Consider the following 25,924-nt stretch of genomic DNA (forward strand, 5'->3'; position numbering starts at 1 on the left):
GGACGAATACTTTTCCAAGCTGAACTGTATCTGTTAGCGTCCGGCTCGGCAATTGGGTTGGTTGATAATTATTTATCCACTTTTCTTGTGTAATTGGGCCGGGCCGGCTCTGGTTTAGGTTGAAACCCTCTTGATGTATTGAAGTAAAGTTGGGTTCGAAGATTGACCATTTGTGCTGCACAACATAATTTGTTCAAAGAGCATCTAAAAGCCGGTTCATAGTATCTTTCCTTCCATGAACATTTATTTATTCGTTTTCGTTGTCTAGATATAAAACATAACCAGATTCTAGGCATTCAGCAGTACTAAGTACTCGGGAGGAATGTAATGAATAAAACCATTCTAGTTTTGATCTGATGAGATCCCATCAAACTCACACTAAAGAATAATAAAACAAATATACATTCATGCTTGTCAGCCTTGATTCAGACCGTCTCGTTGTGTTAAAAGACGAATGCCTGCTTCGATATCTTCTAAGGTTATGTTACGCAGTTCGTACAGTAGAAATCGAGCCTAAGATCAAGGTTCTCCCTGTCATTAACTAGCACAGGGACGACTAAACTGCAAGAACTATGCAACTTGAATACATAGAATAAACTTGATATGATCTTGGCGAGGTCTTCTGAGTTGGAGTTGCAAAAATGGAAATATTTCGTAACTCTTCTGCAGAACCCTTCATTAGAAGCGATCACACGCTTCATCGGTTCGCTATACCTGGCAAATATGACTAAAATTTTTCCACTGTCCATTACGGACTTGATCTCTTCCAAAGCCTCCAAACATAGTCTTTATTGTCTGATTTTTGCATCGGTATTAACCGATATGCTTCATCGACGAAAAGGGTTCCTCCCTTTGCTTCTTGGATCTGCATGAACAGTCATAGATCAAGGAGAGGCACGAGGAAACACCTTTCTCCTCGATTTTAACCCGGTGTGTCCTCGATGACGAAATCAGTCCTTTGCACTTTTGTTACCTTGTCGGTAGGTAGAATTCCAACATATGAAGTAATTTCCCAAGAATCGAGCTACCATGGTCTTACCTGTGGAACATAATATTGTCATTCATACTAACCAAGATCAAAACAAGTATAAACCAACATGTTTTCGGTAATCTAGATCACCAAAAGACAAGTAATCCATTTCAAGACATAATACGATCCAATAGCTTTTCCGGTTCCGGGATTGCCAAGGAATGCCATATGAGGAGTCTCTAGCACCGACTTTCAATCCAAGCACCCAGCTTCTTCATCCAAGAGCATCCCCTTTGCCCATTTCCAAAATTACTTTGAGCTCATGCAAGCCCACAATATTTAGCAGTTCATCCATCTTAGCCTTTGTTTCACCACATGCATCAAGTTCATTTTTTATGGATAAATTACATTATTCATCACTCAACTATCTTCTCCTTCTTATTTTGGTCATTGAAGTTAAATTTTTTAAAATTTAATTACTTAACTTTCAAATTACTCCTAGTTTAAACACTCTAGCTTTCAAATTTAGTTTTAATTATATATTAATTAAATAATAATAAATAATGTCATGTCACAAATTATTAATAAAATAAATTAGAGTGAATAAAACAAGAGCAATTTGAAAGTGTTAATTGAAATTTTTTAAACTTTAGTGACCAAAATAGGATGAAGATAAATAAAGATGAATAATGAATTTACCAATAAAATGCCACGTACAATAGTTCATTTAAGTTTTTAAATATCAAAATAAAACTTAAACTAAACATTAAGTATGATTTTAAAATAAAATAAAGTTTAGGTACCAAAATAAAACAACAGTAATAATTTAAGTACTAAATATGTAGTTTACCCATATTATAATTATATATGTATAGATTTTATTCAGATATATATTTTGGTATACAATTTAATTAGATACTGTAATGCATAAATGTACTGTTTCGTTACTGTATTCGTAGAAAACAATGAACTAAAATTCCTGAAAATTATTTAGTTTAATTAACAATATACTTAACAGTTGACTGATCGGGAACAACGAAACCACCATCAGATGGAGTTGGTTATTTTAAACTCTGAAGGAGCTGTGAAAAAGTTTACGAAACCAGCAAGGTACGTGGATACAACTTACAAGACTTTCTGCTGAGGATTGCAACGACATGTAGCATTCGGGCTGATTTATGAAGATGCTATTTTAAATTCAATCATTTGATGAGTCTACAAGCACAAATAATTGAAGAAAAAAAAAACAGATACATTCATAATTAGGTCTACAATTATGGGTCACAGTCACAGGTGAAAAACATTTTATGAAGCATTGTGCTAGGCTTTGAAAACATTTTCAATTAAGATTAAAATAATACATGGTAATCTAACTAGATAAGCATCAAGCTAGATTCAGTTTAGTCAACCACATCAAATATAGTTATTATCAAAATATGCATCGATTATTAATTTACAAGTATATCAAAATTATATTTAATTACAATTTGAATATAATTAAAAGCATACTGATAGTTTAAAAAAGAAATTAACAAAATGAAAAAGCATTAGTGAACGGAAAAGAGGTCATCAGATAGGAGCGAAAGACTAAAACAGTTTCATAATCACGGAGATTATCAGCTGAACTATGCATTTTTCAATCATCGCTTGACCTCTCCATTCGAAAAATTATGATGACAGCAAATAATCATTTTAAATTAAAAAATGAGAAAAACCTCAGAAGGAAGGCAGTAGAGGTATATGTAATCACTAGTTGTCATAAATTACAATAATACCAATTTCTTCATCACCGGCAACTACCGAAAACTTTAAACATTTTTACGAAAAAAGAAAATAAATCAAAATTGAATCAATCGGCCTCATAGAGAAGATTAGACGTTTCAACACGAAATTTTCAGACATATGCTTGTCATTGAAAATATTTAATCATCGGCCGATCTTGAACCAAAATCAATAGCTAAAACTATTCAAAACATGAATAAAATTGAAATAAAAAAGAGGGGGCTCGGAATATGGGTGGTGATATATCAGGATGGTCGGCAAAGGCTATTGAAACAGCCATTTACGACGAACGAGACCTTTCTGATAGAATCGTCACCGCCCCCATGATCATTTGCTTTGAAAAAAATTGGATAAAATATTAGAAAACAAAAGCGGCGACTAAAGTTTGTAGAGAACAGACGAGAGGAAAACATAAACCCTAGAAGAAGAATAACGCAGCTCAGATCTATAAGTATAGAGGCGAAGCCTATACCGTTGTTGTTTATGAGCGACCAAAGAGTACTTTATATAGAGACTTGAATCAATCGAGCTAGGGTTTTGCAGGAATTGCGAAACAGAATGCTACTTTAAATGGACCTGAAGTCATTTTGTGTTTCAATGGGCCTGAACCAGGAAAGAAAAGACAGGGTAAGTAAATCAAATTTTTTCTTAGATACCTCTAAACATCTAGAGTAGTATAAGAAAATATAATCATTTAAACAATTACATTTCTTGTAATTATGATAAATTATAATTAATTTTATATGAAACTCATTGAACGATTCAGTGATAAAAAGAGGTATTGTTTTTTAGAGGTCTCGGATTCAAATAATTGTGTGTGCATGATATATGTACATTATCAATAATTAAAAAAGAATTTGAAAAGATACTAGCTTAAAATCGTTCCATTTTTAAAAAAAATAATTTTATATGTTGGTTGGTAAAAGTATAATTGTACATAAAATAAAAATTAAGAAGGAAAAAAAACTGAATTACAAGGCTGATGAATCATTCAAGTCAACTATAAAAGTATTAAATTCGATTAATTTGCTAAGCCAAGTTATTTGTACTCAATTTGATAATATGATTGAACCAAATTCAAGTCTTTCTCTTTAACCGAACGGAGTAATTTACAAACACAAATGTATTGTTTAAGAACCCTAGTTGGAATTTTGTAATAACGGTGTTGTTCTAACAGTTGGAAGAAGAACAGACTACAACATCAAACACCAACCAGGCATCTGGCTAGTATTTTCGACCAAACTTCATTTGAAGAGCAAATGTTTTACATTCTACGTGAACATGCAACGTTACATGTGCCACCAGAATCAGGCACACAACTAACAAATCTAAAATCTGATCCTGTATTACCAACACGTCCATTGTGCGGGTTCTCCGATGATTTGAATCCGAGATCAGAGAAAATAAAACCCTACAACTGCTACGTTAAACTTAGCTTCTGTCGGATCTACTTCTTTCAAGAGGCAAACGTGTGTCGAGTGTTGACAGGATCTGGGGCATGGACATCCCTCCCGACACGACGATTTCTGCAATGGAAGAATATGAATGAGACGTAAGCCTAAACTGTACAGAACACCACCAGTGAAGACTTTATTTTTAAAAAAAAAGTACTCGTCGTGTCCAACACATCTAAACATGAGTGGTGACGTAACCGTGCAAATAGATATCCATATCGGATATTCACACCCGAGCTCAGTAACATAGATTACCACTTCACAACAAGAGAAACCATCCTCAGGTGAAGTGGCAATTTCAAATCCCTCCCCCGTTTAATTATTTGCATATGTAAGTAATAACAAAAGAAGCTGATCTCTCACCGATTCCTTCACGGACTGATAGATTCGGTCTGAAAACATCCTCAGTATTGATAAGGAATATATCACCAATGTAAAGATGATTCGTAGGAACATAGACACAACATAGCTTTTCTTCACCGGAGTAGCTCTGCATTTCAAAATCAGAAGAATAAAAACAGCACTCTCGATATAATAGAGTCTGCTATGAAAGTGAAACAGTAGTCGAGATACCAAATTCCAGTGCTAACTATTTATAGAAAAGAAAAGTAGATAATTAGAAGCAATATATTTGATGCGGTATGCAAATCCTGTTGAGTTTCAGTTGGGACGATATGAAATTGAATGTACTCAATAAGGTTGGGATAAAAACAGAGAATCAGTAGCTACATGTCGGGGAAAAAACCCCCCCCTCAAATTTGGCGAGCTCGAGCTATCAAACGAACCAAACTCAAGTATCCTATTTTTTAATTTGTAATTAAGTATTGAAAAATCTCAATTTGAACTCAAGCTTGAGCACAGGTAGTCAAGTTTGAAACATGGAATACTTTTTTGATGCATGGGAATTGAGCTCTTCGTTTACCATGTAAATGAGCTTAACAAGCCTAATCAAGCAAACTAATGTATATTGAATCGAGATCAATCATTAAAGTATAACTCAATCAAGCTAAGCTTGTAACAAGTTGAGTTTGACTCAGCTAGATTACACCCTAGTGTGCATTCATTTCCTACAAGAATTTCATGGGAGAAAGAATCAAACGACTGGGCAACAAGCAAGCAGTACCAAAAGTTTGGTCCGGAAAAAAGGTCATGTGGAACATGCATGCCAGTAAATAACAAAAACATGGGAAGCCAAAGTGATAGTGTTGCAACAAAAGCTTGATTTGCCCACCTGCAGAGTAACAGATGAAGTGATGAACCCAAACGCGTATTCACCAACACGTGGATGCCTTATGATGGCTACTTCCTTGAAGGCCTGTGTGTTCTGATCTGAAACATAATAAATATGAAGGTCATAAAAAGTGATGTAGCAATATAGTGTCATCACATGAACCAATTTCAATAACAGGATCAGCTAAGTTAATTTATTTCATGTGGAAGAAGATAAAAACCTGGAGATATGGCGGAACTAATTTGCTTGGAAGCATTGTAGATATGTCGAACAAATGGCATCCGCTTGATAAACCACTCACCAAGGTTCAGGACAGATGCTCCCAACCAAGATGACATGAACACCCCAATCAAGAAGATGAATGTTAAAGAAGTTATAAATCCAAGACCTATCAGGGAAGCAGACATCAATAAACCTGTTAGTTAACCAGATGGGATATACTCAGGAAGGAGAACTTTTAGTAACAATGGACAGATATTAAGATACATCCGTTAAACTGGTAAATCATTTGCAAGGGCCTTCAGGAAAAACCATTCTAGCTTTTTTGCCATACATATCGTGTTCAGCAAGATAACCTTTAAAGATAGTAGATGCCTAAAAGTGAAATCTCAAACAAGCACTTTGTCCTACACTAAAATCCCTTGAACAAAGATAAGTATTTATTTGTTTCCATACCATGAAAATATGGTTCTATGGAAATTTCATGTGAACAATAACATAATAATTAAGCTAGTGCCAGCACAAGAAAAGTTTATGCAAAGAGCCAAAGATGATTGACAATAAAAATGATTCCTCCCGTCCAGAATATCATCCAGGCTCTCACAATAAACACTGCTATTGGCTACAATCTCTAAAAGTTGCAGACACTACAATCCTCATCATTCATAAACCTTCAAGAAAGAGAGAAAAATGTTTACAAATTCATAGATCAAGGCGGGAGGGGGAATAAAAGCTTTGAAACAATGAAAGAAATTCACATGTTTAGATGGAAAGAGTAAAGAGGTTTTTAGCTACTTACTAATGAGATGCTTACCGAATATATCAATTCCAAGTTGAACATAAATTGGAGAGAAAAAGCCATCCACAAAGTGAATAAACCACCATGTTATGTAGACTGTGACAGCTATAGGAAACAGAATGACGCTGCAAAAAACTAAGAATCAACAACTGCTATAACAGCAACGCAAATGACTATCAAAACTCTATAAGATATGATGCTATAAATATGTATATCCACTACCGGAACCATAAATTTGAAATTTCAAGTTAAACTAATAAAATGTCAAAAAGTCATGATGGAAAGAATCCCATTTTGTAAGATCATATATAAGTAGCAGTCACAAACCAAGCAACTTCGGTAGTTAGAGAAATGTTATTATTCCTTGAAGTCCCGGGTCCGAGCACCAGGAATGCAAGGGGTGTGAGCAGAGTTATCTTTGAATAGATACTACCTTATATTTACCCTAGATTAATCAAATATATAGCAGAGGAATTTCAAGACAGCCAGCAATTTTAGAAGATAAATAGCATATGGTATTAATAGGCTAATAGCTCCCAATTTTCTTCATCAAAATTAAAATCCTAATTTATCCTTTAACAAAGAAATTTAAATATTTGGATCCCATATATGTAAGGAAAAACTGTTTTGCTTATGAGAATTCATTTTGTTGGCAACGGTAATTATTTAGCTAACAACTCTTATCTGAAACTCTGATTTTACTTAGCTATTCATGATACAACCAATTAATGATAATTTAGGAATAATCTTAAGCATGTTAAAATGACGTGATATGTCTCAACTATAGCCTGCCGCGAACCATGGAGATGTTTAGGTTTGATGTATTAGTGAAAGTATTTTCAACCATGATCAATGGTACAAGACAAGAAGCTAAATTGGAACATATCAATTTTTCCACAAGGAAATATCGTACAGGTTATAGTTACACAAATATCCACGAAGAGACCATAAATGTAGAGTATAGAGATGAAAGAATGGCACTTACCATCCTGTCACGAACTTCTTAGAAGCCCAACTCCTAAAAACTTTGTAAAAGGTCTGCATAAAACAAGGCTCGTCAAGCATATTTAAAAGCAATGCACGCACGTCATTACAGTGAGTTGATAGACAAGAACAAGCATATAGTTCCTATATAGGCAACAAACTGAAAACATTTAGGAGCCATGACTATTTTCTTCAGGACTTCACCCAATCCATCAATTCAGAAATATAATGTCATCAAGTCCCATAAGCAGAAGGGTTACTTCAAAACTATTCAAGTGCATTAGCAGAAGGGGTTCAATCATTTAATGCATCTATACAAGTTACCGAACACTCAATGTTATGGGCTTTAACATGCTTTCCACATCATTTTAAGCTTGAAAAAACAAACCAGATACATATGGTCCTATGGAAACCTGCAAGAGGAAAGGCGATCACTATCGCAAATGCAGGACCAATCTCTGTCAAGCATCAGTTGAGGTTTACCCCTCAAATGGTCTCATATTTTGATAACAATTTTCCAAAAAGAATATGAAATGAAGTATCCTTTCCTTAATTTTAACAGCTCCAGTAAATTATGCTCGACCCTCAAACCAAAAATTATGTCAAACATAAATAAATGGTTCAGTTTCCATAACTCTTCCAGAATCAATATTTCTCAATTAAAACCCGATCTGAAATATCCAACTACTCTACGTTAGCAACAAATTTATCCAAACAAAACCTCGTTAAGCTCCATTAGTTTAAAAAATTGTGATTGCAATCTTAAAATTAGCATCATGAACAGCTCAAGACCAAGTCAAACGAATTAAATAAGAGTTGAAGGAGTAATTTTAAAAACAAAAGGAAATGAAAACGAAAGAGACCTCTTGACCGGCTTGACGCGGGGAAGAGGAAGAAGACGGTTTAGAGGAATCATCATGGACGGAATCGGCGACCGGGATTAGAAGCTCAATATCTCTACTTGCCATTAGGATCGTCGATTTTTCATCTTCCATTACCACACACACACACACACACACAAAAACTGCCACTAATCCCTTTCTCAAAGATCAAAAAATCCCTTAGCTCGCTTTCAATCTTTCTTCTCTCAAAGTCACTTTTTTATAGGAAAAATAAAGAAAACGAGATTTACGAGCAGTTTAATCTCAGCATTTAACTTCTTTAAGATGGTGGAGAAACACTGGAGATGACTCCTTGAAATTTGCTCCCTTGGTTTTGGCTGCTTATTGCATTTCTTATTAAATTATTTTATTTTTTACATTTTAATTTTAAAGTTATTTATAAGGGCGAGTGTTAGTCTGTTTCAACGGCTTTTTAATTGTGCAACCTATCAGAATTAGTTGGTTCGGTTTGATATTGGGTTTAAATTAATTAGTTTTAAGAATGGAATTATTCTATTAGTTCGATAGGTTGCCAATTTATTTTAAATTTGATAATCGAGTAGATAGATTGGTTTGATCGTTTTTTGTACATTTATTTGTTTTAATCAAATTTTAAATTAATCGTTTAATTATTTTCATATTTTTTTATTATTACTATTGATACGTATTTAAATATTTAAAATAATATAATATTGAATTAATGTACGATCTGTATTACCAACTTATAGCCGTGCTCTCGGTCAATTGAACCGTCGTCTAGGAGGTCAAATTTGAATCAAAGACCAAGTCAAATTATAGTTGTAGGCGTGTGGGGGATTTTTCGAGGAAACCGTGGTGTTTTTTAGTGTTAATCGGAGGACGGATTGATCAAAGCCTAACATTTATTATTTTAAGGAATTTAAAGCTGATTAAAGTATATATATATATATGGGAAAATTTCTGGGTTGGTTTGAATCTGGCAGAATAATTGTAAGAGGTGTAATTATTATATAGGACGAACTACAGGGTCATTCAAGTATGGGTAAAATTATATATATTTTTTAATAATTTATGCTAAATATATGGGATTTTTTTAATGAATGTTGAACTCTTAATTTAAGAGAGATGTAAATTTAAAACTTTTAATCACTTGATTGATAAGTTGTTAAAAAATTTAAAAATGAAATAATTATTAACATTATTGTTTTTAAATAAATTAATAATTCAACCGTTAAAAATCGTAATAACAATTAAAGAATTTTGATGTGACTTGTTTGAGTTGACATTATTTGATCACTTTAGTATCCGGTGAAATTCTTGAAAAATTACCAGTGATTATTATATTTATCGATCTAACACTGATCAGATTATATTTTTAAATTTAACACTAGTAAGATTATATTTTTAGATTTAACACTAGTAGCAGTAAAGCGCACCCTCTGCCCCGCGCTATATGTTGATTTGGCGTCATGTAGGGTATAGCGCATCCCCTGCCCTGCGCTATACGCTGACATGGGTTACACGTGAGTATAGCGCAGCCCCTGATCCGCGCTATACGCCACATAGGGGTATAGCGCGGATCAAGGGCCGCACTATACCTGGTTATCTGAGACGTGAGGTATAGCTTGGTACAGGGGGCACGCTATACCTTTAATTACCACCCGTCCATACCCCAATCCTCCCTATAAATACCCCCATCCTCAATCACTTTCATCACACCAAATTCTCTCAATTTATCTCAAATACTCTCTCTGTTTAAGGTATATTTTATAATATTTTTAATATTATATATTTAATTTATTTAAGTATTTTACTTTATTTAATATTTTACTAATATAATTCTTTTGCAGATATATAATGGAAGGCAATCTATTTCGCTTTGATGGAAATCATATATCTCGACATTTTGCTGATACAATAACATTTTAACGTTTTCATTTAATTTAAATTATTAGTAATAATTATTTATTTATTTAATGCATGATTATTAGATTAAGAATTAATTTTTGTAATTATTTATTTTTAGGAGAAGGACCGTGTATTATATCCTTTTATTGGGAATCTTAAGTTAGTGATACCTAGATGTGTCTTGTCGTATTTAGTAGAGGCTAGATTTGGTTACATAGGTAGATATCAGGGTCATTGTAAGATAGAACCAGACCTTATTTCTGCCTTAGTAGAGCGGTGGAGGCCGGATACCCATACATTTCATCTTCCGTACGGAGAGTGCACGATCACGCTTGAGGATGTTTTTATGCACCTGGGGCTTCCGGTGGATGGAGATGTGATATCAGGGATAGCTTCCGGTTCTTGGACTACTTTGTGTCGGGATAATCTAGGACGTGTCCCGGAAAGTTTTATCGGAGGTAGGATACCGTTAAATTGGTTAGATGCCAATTTTCGGGAGTTGAGCGCAGACGCCTCTGAGGATGAGGTTAAGATGTATGCACGGGCATGCATATTGCAGTTGATAGGAGGGTTGCTGATGCCGAACAAATCGCGCAACCTAGTTTACTGCATGTGGTTGCAACATCTTAGCGACTTTCGTCTCGCCGGATCATTCAGTTGGGGCTCGACAGTTTTGGCTTTGTTGTACAGGGAGATGTGTAAAGCCACTGACTACAGGCGTAATGCTATCGGCGGATGTCTCCTACTGCTGTAGTCTTGGGCATGGTATCGATTGCCCTTTTTATGTCCCGTTGTGAAGAACTCATTCGTATTTACACTACTTTTGAGGTAATTATAAAACTGATTTTGTATATTAATAATTTTATACAACGTATAATAAATTTTTTTCCTTGAATATGTGGTCTAATGATAGGAAAAATCATCAGGAGCTACCTGATGATTTAGAAAAAATTAGGGTGCTAATGATCAGAAGGTTGGCACACAGGTATGAATTTTAATGTTTAAAAATCGATTTTAGATTATAGTTATATAATTATATTATTATTTTGATAAAAATTATATATTATTTGTTTTAGTTTGAGTGGGTGTCATATTCTACTGATGATGTGAGGGCGGTGATCCCACCTGAGTTGAGGGGTCTATAAGATGTTTGGATGGCGATGGTCCTTCTGATCTGTTATGCGACCGTCGAGTGGCACTCCACTGATCGCGTGCTCCGGCAGTTTGGTTGTTTTCAACCAATTCCGGAAGTACCTCGCAATATGGACGAGTTGCATAGCTTAGATAGACGCGGCAAGACAGATACAGATTGGCTGGTGAGGCATCATGAGTGGGTCGTGTTGTGGGAGGATCGACATCAACGCCTTCCACGTAGAGAGCCCATTTTTACTAACTTCTTGATGTATGTTGAGGATTATTATGAGTGGTTCAACAGTAACGGGAAACCGTTTCTACTTCTCGAGGATGCATGAGGGCAGACCTTTCCACGACGTCGATGGAGACATTCACCGACACAACACCATCGTCCCCCGACTCGTAGACGGAGATCAGCTGCTTCCGGTTCATCCTCAGCTGCACCAGCAGGACCTTCACAGCAGCCACCGCAGCCATTTATAATGCTGCAGCCATATATGATGTCGCCATCGCCTTTCCATTACCAAATACCGACGCCTTCACCTGGTTTTATGACCCCGCCGCCGCCATCGTCATAGATGACCCCTCCTGGAGGCTATTATGGGTCTATGTTTGCAGATCTGACTTGGGGTTCATATACTAGATATTTGCGGGTTCAGCCTCATCACTCATGGCCGCAGCACATACACCTCTTGTACAGTTTTCACACTCAGCGATGTCTGGGTTTTTTCAGTTTTCGCAAGCCGATGGGATAGTCAGTCATACACCTCCAGGGTCCTTATTCTATGGAGGTGATTCATCGTCATCAGCTCCTCATCAACCTAATGTACCTGCTCAGGACGACGACGACGATGACGACGACGACGATGATGACAGCGAGAGTCAGAACCAGTGATACGAATAAATCTTCCTCGAGATCGACAGCCACCGCCCTGCGGAACACATTCGCGTCGCAGACATCGATAGATTTTTTTATTATATTTATATTTACTTTATTTTGTTTAATTGTAATTTTTTATTATTTCTCATTTAATACTTACTTTATTTTGTTAAATTTGTTAGACTTTTTTTAACATATTTTAGTTAATTTTGTTTATTACCATTTAATATCAGTTATTATAATTTGGTTATCATTTACCATTTAATTCTTATTGTAATTTTGTTGTATTTAGATACCAAATTGTTATTAGTTTGATAAAATTTAATGATTGTGTTCATTTTTTTAATCTTCATCAGCGATTATCGAATGACATTAACTTGAAGTAAATGCAAATTAAAATACAAGAATTATTATTTGATAAACAAATACATCATTTCCTCATCATTTGTTACTTGATGACAATAGAAGTGGACATGTTTTTCTAGTGTATCCTGGGTTTCTACAATGGTCACATCTTATGTCTTGTCTAGATCTTTCTCGAATATCCATATCACAATGAATTCGATTGGATTTTGGATGACCACGCTCCCTCAATAAACTCGAATTTGGTATAATCGGAAGCCAATCTTGAACCTCATCAGGGTCTTTGTCATTACCTATGGGGGGAAACTCAAATTCGTATACCTTAAAAACTTCAGATAGTAGGTATGCGGGATCCACAAAATGGTTGTAGTCTTGACGTGTATGCGAGCAAGCTGCTATCACATGAGAGCATGGATACTTCAGAGCTTGAAAAACCCACAGTTGTACGTTCTGTCCCTTAGATTTACTCTTAACGACACAGCTTCAATCCCTTGAAGAGGTTGCGGTAACTCTGTGACACGAAACATTTCATGCCTTCTAGAGAAGCTTGTTACAGACATTTCATTTGATGCATCAATTTTTTTCTGTAGATCTGCAACTAATCTAGGGTAATAGACATGACCGCCTTGCATCCAGGTTTGAGCTTGTCCCCCGAGCTTCGCAAAAAACACCCCAAACGAAAATATGTAGTTTTTACCAAAGCCATTACAGGTAAGTGACATGCACCCTTTAAGGTTGAATTGATTGCCTCGGCCAAGTTGGTCGTCATGTGTCCATATTGATATCCACCATCATATGCGTTCGTCCACATTTCTTTATCGATGAGGCTGATGTAATCGTATCCTTCCTCGTCCTTCACCCGTAAATCTTGAAGCATTGATTCAAACGTTCGAGGAAGTAGTTCGTAACCTGATCAAAAAATGTATAACTTACTAACTTGCTTTCTTTGCAAAAATAAAACGATTGAAAGAAAACAAACTACATCAGTTTCATACCCAAGCGCACAATTAATTGACGCTCATCATTCTTCTTGTACCTTCCATGATAGTTCGCAGCAATGTGTCAGAGACAATACCTATGTTGGACAAAGGGTGGTTGCCACATTGGACCCAAAGACTCCATTGCTGCTTTGATCCCAGCTTCGCGATATGAAATGACACAGATGTTTTCCCTCGTGATAACATGTGCACGTAAATTTCGAAGGAAAAAAACCCAAGAATATGTATCTTCTCCTTCGACAAGAGAAAAAACAACTGGAAGAATGTTGCGATTGCCATCTTGAACAACTGCCAATAATAAAACTTGCTTGTATTTTCCATATAAGAAAGTCTCGTCGATCTGGACCACATGCTTGCAATATTTGGCAGCATTAATGCACTGTGGGTAACTCTAAAAAAACCTGGTATAATTGGCTTCGATCGCGAAGAACTCGATCATTATGTTATGCATAGGAGCTTTCAAAGTCCACAATTATCCCAGGATTCAACGTCCGCACCAGCCTAAACCAACCTGGAAGTTCGTTGTAAGATGCATCCCATTCACCATGAAGTTTGACAATGGCATTTTATTTTGCCAACCAAGCTTTTTTATAGGAGACAGTGTACCCATACTGCGATTGTATAGCTGAAATCAACACAGCAACAACTATATGAGAGCTTGCTTTTACCATGGGCATGATGGCTTGGCATATCATTTCAGAGTCCAAGTTGGGATGATCTTGGTTGACCCCTCCAACACAACATGTGTGAGGACCGTTGTATACTGTTAGTTCCCATATGTTGTTTTCCCTCTTCATTTTCGATACGTGAACAATCCAATTGCATCCGTTTTCGCGTCGGGCACAATAGTATACATATTTTTCGATCGTCGATCGATTGACTATGGACTGAACATAATTACGGATATTGTAATTTTTTATAGCCATCACCGTTTCTTCTTTGCTTGAAAACTCCATGCCTAAATATAACTCACCATTATTTATTGATGAGTAATATCCATGGTCACCGAGATGAGGCATATCCGCAAATTCTGGCCCGTACATTGCACTATAATCAGCTTCATACATGTGTGCATGAGGGTCAGTTTGTGCCACATTTCCTGGAACTTCATCTTCATCGGAGTTGAATTATGGTGATTCTGGGTGAATGAATAGTCCAGTCTCAGCACTATCCGCACTAGGCTCACGAAGCGGTTCTTCTGGTAAAGATGATGGTTCCTCCATGCTCTCCACATTTAGGTCAAAGAACCTACTACTTGCACGCTTTTCCCTTGAACTGTAAGGCATATCGACATTGACATCGAAAAAGCTCGTAGTCGAATGCCTCCCCCTGGAGCTTGAAGCCATCGTGTCAAATAAAAACTACACAGATGGTTGCATCGATGGCATCTCCATATGGTCAAAGAAATTTGCAGATGAATGCATTCCCCTTGAACTGGATGCGGTGTTGCCATACGGATTATTTGTGGACCTACCTTGGTACATATAATAAGGAGTTGCAGATGAATGTCTCCCCATTATGGAATTAAAATCATTACACATTACTGTAGTCGGGCTATCAACTTGATCAACTTGTTCAGCCAACCCATAGTGGGAGCTTAATGATTGACCCCGAACAGCACGCAATTGAACAAAATGTGCATACATATCAATAGCGGCGTCTAAATAATTACTTTGAGCTTCAACCATCATTTGAACATCATCATTGTTCGAAAGTTCGAACGCTGTATAAGTTAATGGCAACAATGATGTTGGAAATCTGTACTGCAATGACGACATTCTTCTACTACTTCCAACATGAATCTTCCTCGAAATCTTCGTTATCAGCTCCTCAAGAGTTATGTTTCTCTTGAATGATATTTTAACACGCTCATTTGATACAAAAACAACGCCGGTTTCATCTTCTCGAATTTCACCATCATAATAAACAATAGCTGAAAGTTGCGTCATTCTTTGAGTTTAAAAGTGCGGCAATATTATATTTGCAAAAAAAAATAACAAAACAAACCTGATTAAATAAATTATATATGAACGAAAATATAACACAATAATTTTTTACACATCAACGTAAATAATTTAAATAATATAATTTTATATTATTACATGCACTGTAAAACTATTTTGACGTATGCTCATGCTTTTTAAAAATTAATTGAAAATAATTAGTATAATATTTTTCAAATAATCATAATAAACAATAAGTATAATAAAAAAATTATAACGAAATTATAACGAAAAATCGCACGAACTTCTAAATCAAATATGAAAAATTACTAGAATTATTACCCGTTGATGGAATTGTTGTATTAATTTATAAGTTTAGAGGAGATATGTGAGGAGATGTGAGAAACTTAAGCGGGAAGGAAGGGTATTTATAACCATATAATGCGCGGTACCTGCACCGCGCTATATGTAATTATTCAGATAAAAGGTATAGCGCGGACCAGTGTCCGCGCTAAATATAATTCTTACCATGTATAGCGCTGAGCAGGGGCGGCGCTATACCGCTATACCCCTACGTGGCGTATAGCGCAGAACAGAGGGCGCGCTATACCCACGTGTAAGCCATGTCAGCGTATAGTGCGGTACAAGGGCACGCTATACCCCACATGGCATCAAATCAACATATAGTGCGAGGCAGGGAGCGCGCTTTACTGTTACGGGTGTTAGATCGGGAAATATAATCTGACCGGTGTTAGATCGGAAATATAATCAGACTGGTGTTAGATCGAGAAATATAATCTGACCGGTGTTAGATCAGGAAATATATCGGTCACCGGTGATTTTTCGGGAAAAACGCCGTAACGGTACAGTGTGCTATTTTTTAAAAAACTATTGAAATAAAAGTTGAGACGGTTTATTTCAGAAATTCAAAGTGCATTGTTACAGATCATTTGGCTTCATTTTAGCAAACATACACGAATTGCATAAACCTGGCTTGTTTAACAAAGACTTGAAGAATATGTCGATGGCTTTCCAAGAATTTCCCTCATTTGACTTCAAAGTTGTAGCCTCTGCAATTTGTATTTTTATATCGTGTATAATGTTATGTAATGATTGTGTTAATTAATATACAAAAATATGTTTTTTTATGGTATTAATATTTTAATTATTTTTTATATACTAAAATTGGGCGAGTGTTATTCTATATAATATTATCCGCCAAATTTAGTGTTTTTGTCTAAATGCAAACCCCTTGACTATTTTACAATTAGATTCCAAGTTCCCAACTAAGATATTGATAGATATTCCCTTTCGCCTGGCTATTTATATATGAAGGATAAACCCTATTTATCTGTGTTAAAAAACAGCTTTTGCTATTAGATTTTTAGTTGACAACAATCCAAAATTTCTCTTGAATAATTCCTTTTTAAGTACATATAATAATTATTAATCTATTGATTAAAATTTAGTACAAATCCTTATATTATATCAAAGTCTTTTAATTATAAAATATATATTTTTCTGTTCAAAATATTTTTTTATATTTTTAAAAATCAATACGTTAATTTTAAGAATAAATTATAAATTTCATAATTAAATTTCTATTTATTCTTATTTTTGTCTCTCCATCTTTACATTCTTAATGGTGTTATGATTGGATTTTAACAGACTTCATTGTCATGTCACATTTTCATTTACTATAACACTCAAGTGACTATAATAGAAACAAATCAAAATTTAAATCATAGTGATCAAAATACGAGTAAAAATTTGAAAGAAAAAATTCATTCAAATTTAAAATATTAAGATTATAATTAATTTTTTGACAAATTCTAAATCTAAACTTAATTATATTTCGAGGGGAGGAGACTTTAAGAAAAGAAAGAAGAGTGTTCCTTTGAGTCCAAAATTCATGAACTAACTAAATATAAAGAAATAAAAATGAATAGTTGGCCAATCAACTAAATATATTTATTCAATTTAAATAATTTTTAAGTCGCTGAGAATTCTGAAATTGAATTTTATAATTAGTAAGCATATGTTCAAACAAAACAAGCAGACTAGGTGGAGAGACAAATTCTATATTCAATCAAAATTCAAAATCTTCTCCACCATGTTACCACTTCTGAATTTATTTAAATTTATAAACCTGCATTTTAATATAATATCATGCCTTAGAAAACCTGCATCGTCAATTTGCAACATGCAAAGTAGAAAATGTGGTCAGCTAAGAGCAGCCTCAAACTACCCCCCACATTCGCCTATAAAAATTAAAATCTGTAATGCTTCTTCCATATGAAAACGCCTGTAGGAAAGCAATAAAATTCTGGGAAATTTGTGGGATACGATGAATCGATTAACGTTAATCACTTTAGTTCTTTTCTCCCTGTTTTTCCTCGTCCATGCACAATCTATCTCTAATCACCACGATGATGCAAGTTCCAGAGATGCTGTCTCTAATTTCCAACCAAGCCTCGCCATTGTCATCGGCATTCTCTGTGGCATGTTCGCATTAACTCTTTCCCTGGTTGCCTGTACCAGATTCTGCCGCCTACGTGGAACCACCGTACATGGTAGCGATCATCTCCCTACAAGTCTCCGTCGAACAAAATCTGGGTTCTCAGGTATTGACAAGAGAGTCATAGAATCACTTCCTTTCTTTAGATTCTCTTCGCTTAAAGGGTCAAAACAAGGGATTGAATGTTCGGTTTGCCTCTCGAGATTCGAAGATATCGAGGTTTTAAGATTGTTGCCTGAATGCAAACATGCTTTCCACGTTGAGTGTATCGATGAATGGCTCGAAAAACACTCGAGCTGCCCTCTTTGCCGGCGGAAGATCAACGCCAACGATCCCAAGACCTTAACGTACTCGAACAGCTTCCGGGACTTGAGGAATGGCTCGAATTCAAATATGGAGCCCAAAGAGGATCATCGTAGGTCATCAAGGTTCAGCATAGCAGCCAGTTTTCGAAAAATTTTAGAAACGGCGGCCGATACGACAGACAATGATCGCGACGATGACGACGATGGGAGGGTGTTTCATAAACTCAACGTCTTTTTTAAGAATCGGTGGAGCAATTTGAGTTCTTCAGACATTATCTTGTTGAACTCCGAGATGATTAGTGATATGTCGAGCGACATATTAGGCGAGTTTAAGGAAACAAAAGCGATTAAAAACAAGGAAGCTAACGGGGACTTCGAGATCAAAATCGAAACAGATTCAGCTCCTGTTGTTCCTTCAACATCGAGGGTTGTTAATCAAGGCGGCATTACTGTCTTAACGAGGTTTCGAGATGTTGTTACGAGAAATAGAACAAGTGAGTCGTCTTCATTGTCTGATAATTATACAAACGAGGAAACCATAAGGCAGCAATGGTTGGCGATTGCTAGAAGAACAATCCAATTGTTTTCCAGAAGATAAACAAGGTCTCAGAATTCTCAAATTCAGCCAATTTAATGCTGTTTCTGTTGGCAATTACGTTAATTTGCAGTAGTAATTATTGATTTATTTTTAAGACATTTATTGATTTAATGTGATAACACATCGAAACCACAATAACTGTCCTTTAAAATTTAGACACCGACACTGCAATTATTCATCCACCTAGCCCCTAGGTGTTTTGTTTTTCAAAACTTAGGTTGTACTTTGCCTTGATTTTCCAGGCTTCTCGCAGACAGTTGAGTTGAATTCAAGGCATAGATTTTTACTTTCGAATCTACTCGAGGAGTGATAATAATAAAAACTTTAATGATTGTATTACAAATTTTAAAAGTTTAGTAATCAAAATATCAGCATTTTAAAAGTTTAATAACCATTCATATAATGTATCCTAAAATATCAGCACCCTAAAACGCTCAGTAACCATTTATTAGTTACAAAAATTCTTGCTTTCCACTATTTATGTTTTTTTTCTTTTACCCTGAATCTAATATAAATCGTTCACTAAAAGCTTAATTTATATTTGAAATTTCATTTTAAAAAATATTTGATATTTTCCTTTTATTTTTTATCGATAACTACTCACATAATATGTGTCACGGACTAATATTTGATATTTTTTTAAAAATCATTCGTTATTTTTCACGTAATATGTGTCATGGGACTAATATATAATAGTTCTTTTAACTAATAATTAAAATATCAATTACTACATTTAATATCTTGTTATTATAAATAATTACTTTTTTAAAAGAATCCTAAGAAATACGTTGAAATATTTGTTTCTGGCTTGCTAAATTTGGTCCTTGGTTCTATCATAGGCTAATATTAGTTGAAGACGATGCCTTAAACCAAACTATAAACCAAATTTATAGGCCAACTCTTTTCTTATAAGATAATGTGTATAGTTTGGATGCCTTCATTACCTACCCTCCATTTCCTAAAACAATACTTTTTCAAAAAGGAGAAGAAAAACATCCCAACTCTCATTATATTATCACGTGTATTAATATTTTTGTTTTAATTCATTAAAATTTCGAATTTGAATTTCATTATATGTAAATATCACATGCCATTTTAATTCATATTTTATCTTGATTTAGTGTCATCATATAATTGTGTTTTATTTGACTCTTGTGACTGTTTATTATGTGTCATATGGGTCGTAACACTCCAAGTGATATCTTTATGGAGTGTCACATGATCTTTTTGTTGAAAATTGACACACCAAATTGCATCAAGTGTCAACATTATGGGTGACAATTTGGTGGCATTAATGAGGTGACAAAATTGGTCAAATTTGGCCATCAAATTGTTGAAAATTTTGGATGGTAAAACTATGCAATTAGTCATTGTAATTTAGGGTATTTACAAATTAGTCCTTAAACCTTCAACTATAAATACCCTAGCTCATTTAGTTTCAAAATCATCCTAAAGCATTCTAGCTTTCTTACAATACTAGAGAGAATTTAGAGAGTTTCTTGAGAGTTGTTTTCTCCTTTTTATCAAGAGAGAATTATCATTGTTTTCTCCTTGGTAGATCGAGAGAGGTTGTAATTCCTATTTTCTCATAGTGAAATTCTTCTACCGTTGCCCGTGTTTTTACCCTAAATTTTTTAGGGGTTTTCCACGTAAATTTTGTGTCTTTTTATCTTCATTTTTATTTTCTCAAATTATCAGTTGTGATTTTGCTCTATCCGATAGCCGTCTTTCGCAATAATTGGTATCAGAGCTAGATTAGAGTGTGTAATATCTGCTTATTGTCTTTGTGGTTGCCACCAAAAGGTGGATCCTCTAACATAAGAAAATAAGAAGTTATTACCCATTCTTTGAAGGTTCTAGAGAACTATTTACGATAGTGAAATAGTGAGAGCTATCCGTAGAAGAAGCTATGGCAACGAAATTTGATATTGAAAAATTCAATGGGAGAAATTTCTCATTGTGGAAATTGAAAATGAAGGCCATCCTAAGGAAAGACGGGTGTCTAGCGGCTATTAATGAAAGGCCGGTGGATTTCACTGATGACATCAAATGGAACGAGATGGACGGGAATGCTATGGCAAACTTTCATCTAGCATAGCAGATGAAATATTGTCAAGCATCGAGGAGAAGAAGACAGCTAAGGAGATATGGGATCATCTCATCAAATTGTACGAGGCCACATCGCTGCACAATAAAATTTTCCTTAAGAGGAAATTATACACTCTCGTATGCCAGAATCTACTTCAGTGACGGAGCACTTAAATACACTGAACACCTTATTTTCTCAGCTTACATCCTTAAGCTGTAAAATAGGAGAACAAGAATGTGCTGAACTTCTACTTCAAAGTCTACCGGATTCGTACGATCAACTCATCATCAACTTGACAAACAATAATGTCACCAGTCTAGTCTTCGATGACGTTACAGCTGCTGTTCTACAAGAAGAAAATCGGTGCAAAAACAAGGAAGACAGACAAGTAAATCTGCAACAAGCAGAAGCGTTGACAACGATGAGAGGGAGATCAACAGAACGTGGCCAAAGCAACAGTCATAAACATGGTAGATCGAAGTCGAGGAGCAAGAAGAATTTAAAGTGCTACCACTGTGGAAAGAAGGGTCACTTGAAGAAGGATTGTTGGAGTCTAAATAAAAACTCCAATCCACAAGGCAATACCGCAAACACTTCAGATGATGGAGATGCTCTATGCTGTGAAGCGTCAACCACCGTGGAAGGCAGAAAAAGATTTACAGATATATGACTCATTGATTCGGGAGCGACATATCACATGACTTCAAGAAGAGAATGTTCCATCAGGAGGATCTGTGTATAGTTGTAATGATCATGCCTTAGAGATCGTTGGTGTGGGAACCATCAAATTGAAGATGTATGATGGAACAATTAAAGTTGTTCGAGATGTGCGGCACGTGAAAGGTCTGAAGAAAAATTTATTATCCTACGGATTGTTGGATAATAATGCTAGCAAGATTGAAACACGGAAATGAATCATGAAGGTGTTCCTTGGAGCGCTTGTGGTGCTGAAAGGTGAAAAGATAGCTGCAAACTTGTACATGCTGAAGGGAGAGACACTGCTAGAAGCAGAAGCCTCTGTTGCCTCATGTAGTTCAGATTCTACAATGCTGTGGCATAAGAAACTTGGACACATGTCAGAACAAGGAATGAAAGTCCTTGTGGAGCAAAAGCTATTTTCAGGCTTAACAAAGGTATCACTTACTTTATGTGAGCATTGCATAACAAGTAAGCAGCATCGGTTGAAATTCAACACATCAAATTCTAGAGGCAAAAGTGTTCTAGAACTGGTTCACTCTGACGTATGGCAAGCACCAGTTACATCCCTAGGCGGAGCAAAATATTTTGTCTCATTTATTGATGACTACTCCAGGAGATGTTGGGTGTACCATATTAAGAAGAAGTTCGATGTGTTTTCAACTTTCAAAAACTTCAAAGCACGGGTGGAACTTGATTCTGGAAATAAAATCAAGTGTTTCAGAACAATAATGGAGGAGAATACACAAGCGAAGAATTTGATGACTTTTGCACGAAAGAAGGCATCAAAAGACAGTTCACAGTGGCGAACACTCCTCAACAAAATGGAGTGGTAGAGCGGATGAACAGAACCTTGTTAGAAAGAACAAGAGCAATGTTGAGGGACGCAAGCCTAGAAAAATCATTCTGGGCAGAAGTAGTCAATACCACCTGTTATTTGGTGAATCGAGCTCCATCAACTGCAATAGAGCTGAAGACACCAATGGAGATGTGGACTGGTAAACCAGTTGATTATTCAAACCTCCATGTATTTGGAAATATTGTGTATGTGATGTACAACGCCCAAGAAATTTCAAAGCTGGATCCAAAATCCAGGAAATGCAAATTCTTCTGAAAAAAGATAAACTACAAAGAAAAGAAGACGATGATAGCGCTGAAAAGTCAGAGACTACTCAGATACATGTGAAAAAAGAGTTTGAAGAAGGATATTCTTCTGAAGCAGAACCATCACATGATGAACAAGAACCAGAGAGTTCTGAAGCTCCAATAACTCGTCAATCAGATCGTGTGAGAAGACATCCCAATTGGCACTCAGATTATGTTATAGAAGGTAATATTGCATACTGCCTTTTAACAGAGGACGGTGAGCCATCAACATACCAGGAGGCAATAAACAGCTCAGATGCTTCACTGTGGATGATGGCGATGCAAGAAGAAATCGAAGCTCTTCATAAAAATAATACATGGGACCTTGTGCCACTACTACAAGGAAGGAAGCCAATTGGTAACAAATGGGTTTTCAAAATCAAGAGAAATGGTGACGATCAAGTGGAGAGGTATCGTGCAAGACTGGTGGTCAAATGATATGCTCAGAAAGAAGGTATTGATTTCAATGAAATTTTTTCTCCTGTGGTTCGACTAACAACAGTTCGAGTAGTCTTGGCAATGTGTGCTACATTGAATTTACATTTGTAACAGCTAGATGTTAAAACATCTTTTCTTCATGGAAATCTTGAAGAAGAGATTTATATGCTCCAGCCTGAAGGTTTTGAAGAAGACGAAAAGAAGAACTTGGTTTGCAGGTTGAACAAATCTCTGTACAGTCTAAAGCAGGCGCCGAGGTGTTGGTATAAGAGATTTGATTCCTTCATTATGTGCCTTGGATATAACAGACTTAATGCAGACCCTTGTGCTTATTTCAAGAGGTCTGGTGATAACGATTTTGTTATATTGTTGTTGTATGTGGATGACATGTTGGTTGCAGGACCCAACAAAGATCATATTGAAGAATTGAAGGCACAACTGGCTATGGAATTTGAAATGAAGGACTTGGGATCAGCAAACAAGATCTAGGGATGCAAATTCACCGAGACAGAAGTAATAGGAAGATTTGGCTTTCACAAAAGAATTACTTGAAGAAAATCTTGTCACGATTTAGCATGCAAGATTGTAAGCCAATTTCTACCCCTCTTCCTATTAACTTCAAATTATCCTCCAGTATGAGTCCTAGCAGTGAAGAAGAGAGGATGAAGATGTCTCGAGTACCGTATGCATCAGTAGTGGGAAGTTTAATGTTCGCTATGATATGCACAAGACCAGACATTGCACAAGCAGTGGGAGTGGTTAGTCGGTACATGGCGAATCCAGGCAAAGAGCATTGGAATATTGTAAAGAGGATGCTAAGATACATCAAAGGGACCTCAAATGTTGCATTATTTTACGGAGGATCAAACTTACTAATCAATGGGTATGTAGATTCTGACTATGCAGGGGATTTGGATAAAAGCAAATCTACTACAGGATATGTGTTCAAAGTTGCTGGTGGAGCTGTAAGCTGGGTTTCAAAATTGCAGTCAGTTGTGGCTACGTCCACAACAGAGGCAGAATATGTAGCAGCTACACAAGCCAGTAAAGAAGCAATTTGGTTGAAGATGCTATTGGAGGAGCTTGGGCACAATCAAGAGTATGTCTCTGTTTTGTGACAGTCAAAGCGCCTTGCATCTAGCAAGGAATCCAGCATTTCATTCAAGGACTAAGCACATACGAGTTCAGTACCATTTCATTCGTGAAAAGGTGGAAGAAGGAACGGTAGATATGCAGAAGATCCATACCAAAGACAACATAGCAGATTTCATGGCGAAGGCAATCAATGCTGATAAATTTACCTGGTGTCGATCCTCCTGTGGCCTGTCAGAAACGTAAGCAACATGAAAGGTACAAGGTAGAAAGAATGGTGTGAAGATATGATTGTTCCAATCAAATCTTCAAGTGGGAGATTGTTGAAAATTGGCACACCAAATTGCATCAATTGTCAACATTATGGGTGGCAATTTGGTGGCATTAATGGGGTGGCAAAATGGTCAAATTTGGCCACCAAATTGTTGAAAATTTTGGATGGTAAAACTATGCAATTAGTCATTATAATTTAGGGTATTTACAAATTAGTCCTTAAAGCTTCAACTATAAATACCCTAGCTCATTTAGCTTCAAAATCATCCCAAAGCATTCTAGCTTTCTTACAGTACTAGAGAGAATTTAGAGAGTTTCTTGAGAGTTGTTTTCTCATTTTTATCAAGAGAGAATTATCATTGTTTTCTCCTTGGTAGATCGAGAGAGGTTGTAATTCCTATTTTCTCATAGTGAAATTCTTCTACCGTTGCTCGTGGTTTTTACCCTAAATTTTTTAGGGGTTTTCCACGAAAATTTTGTGTCTCTTTTATCTTCATTTTTATTTTCTCAAATTATCAGTTACGATTTTGCTCTATCTGATAGCCGTCTTTCGCAACACTTTTGCAATGAAAAAAATATAATGAGATAATATTTTCGTTGAATTACTCTTGGAATGATCTGTTTCTTTTAAACGGTTCAATTGATTGCATAAAGATGGCCCATTCATTGATTGCAGAAGCACTTTTTTAGAAAAAAATGTAGGAACATTTGATTCATGATTGGCAGTTAACTAAATTACAATAAGATGCTTTGGAAATAAATGTTTTTTCTATTTTAATTAAGACGGTAGATCTTATAATTTTCATAATATTTTATATTAAATTATTTTTTATGGAATTGGATCAAATATATATTATAGAAGTTTATCAGATTAAAAATTGTGATAAAATCTATTTAAAAAATATTTATAAGATTAAAAATGGTATGTTTTTAAATTCTTATAATTAAGAAATATAATTTAAAAATAAGAAATAGTTATGAAGCTCTTTTGTTGTTGTTGTTGTTGTTATATGGCTTTATTTCTTATCTAATTGTTCAATCGTATGAACTTTATGCTTGATTTATTCTTCCTTTGAAGTGGATGATTTATCAGTTAAGCTTGTGGAAAAACTATTTTTTACATCGATTCTAATTTACCTGGTCCACTTTTGGCTTTCATTTCATAAACAATTAATGTTTTAACATGTTACACACTGTATATAGCTTAGCTACATTTATTGCTTTTCATGTATATTCCCATCTTT

The 25,924-nt window shown here is 35.5% G+C and overlaps 2 protein-coding genes, 1 long non-coding RNA gene, 3 other non-coding genes and 1 pseudogene across 6 annotated transcripts; 2 read left to right on the forward strand and 5 right to left on the reverse strand.

Annotated features, from left to right (window-relative positions):
• Nucleotides 1-414: 414 nt before the first annotated feature.
• LOC120117786 lies at nt 415-1,361 on the reverse strand (annotated as a pseudogene).
• Nucleotides 1,362-2,531: 1,170 nt separating this feature from the next.
• Nucleotides 2,532-2,626, reverse strand: LOC120117882. The gene has a single exon (XR_005515694.1). It is a non-coding gene; the product is annotated as a small nucleolar RNA snR60/Z15/Z230/Z193/J17 (small nucleolar RNA).
• Nucleotides 2,627-2,682: 56 nt separating this feature from the next.
• LOC120117885 lies at nt 2,683-2,765 on the reverse strand. Its single transcript, XR_005515697.1, has one exon. It is a non-coding gene; the product is annotated as a small nucleolar RNA U83 (small nucleolar RNA).
• A 206-nt stretch (nt 2,766-2,971) lies between these two features.
• LOC120117884 lies at nt 2,972-3,073 on the reverse strand. The gene has a single exon (XR_005515696.1). It is a non-coding gene; the product is annotated as a small nucleolar RNA Z43 (small nucleolar RNA).
• Nucleotides 3,074-3,946: 873 nt separating this feature from the next.
• On the reverse strand, nt 3,947-8,662 carry LOC120117618 (protein CONTINUOUS VASCULAR RING 1-like). The gene is made up of 7 exons (XM_039137869.1): nt 8,303-8,662; nt 7,441-7,493; nt 6,471-6,580; nt 5,658-5,825; nt 5,438-5,535; nt 4,570-4,696; nt 3,947-4,278 (listed from the first exon to the last, which is right to left on the reverse strand). The coding sequence occupies exons 1-7, from the start codon at nt 8,432-8,434 to the stop codon at nt 4,184-4,186; spliced, it is 783 nt and encodes a 260-aa protein (XP_038993800.1). The 5' UTR covers nt 8,435-8,662; the 3' UTR covers nt 3,947-4,183.
• On the forward strand, nt 4,196-25,041 carry LOC120117620. The gene is made up of 3 exons (XR_005515685.1): nt 4,196-4,317; nt 20,706-20,710; nt 25,030-25,041. It is a non-coding gene; the product is annotated as an uncharacterized LOC120117620 (long non-coding RNA).
• On the forward strand, nt 17,596-19,190 carry LOC120117617 (E3 ubiquitin-protein ligase ATL42-like). Its single transcript, XM_039137868.1, has one exon. The coding sequence runs from the start codon at nt 17,873-17,875 to the stop codon at nt 18,944-18,946; it is 1,074 nt and encodes a 357-aa protein (XP_038993799.1). The 5' UTR covers nt 17,596-17,872; the 3' UTR covers nt 18,947-19,190.
• Nucleotides 25,042-25,924: the final 883 nt, after the last annotated feature.

The sequence above is a fragment of the Hibiscus syriacus genome, unplaced genomic scaffold (genome assembly GCF_006381635.1).
Source record: "Hibiscus syriacus cultivar Baekdansim isolate YM2019G1 unplaced genomic scaffold, ASM638163v2 tig00110321_pilon, whole genome shotgun sequence".
Classification (NCBI taxonomy): Eukaryota; Viridiplantae; Streptophyta; class Magnoliopsida; order Malvales; family Malvaceae; genus Hibiscus; species Hibiscus syriacus.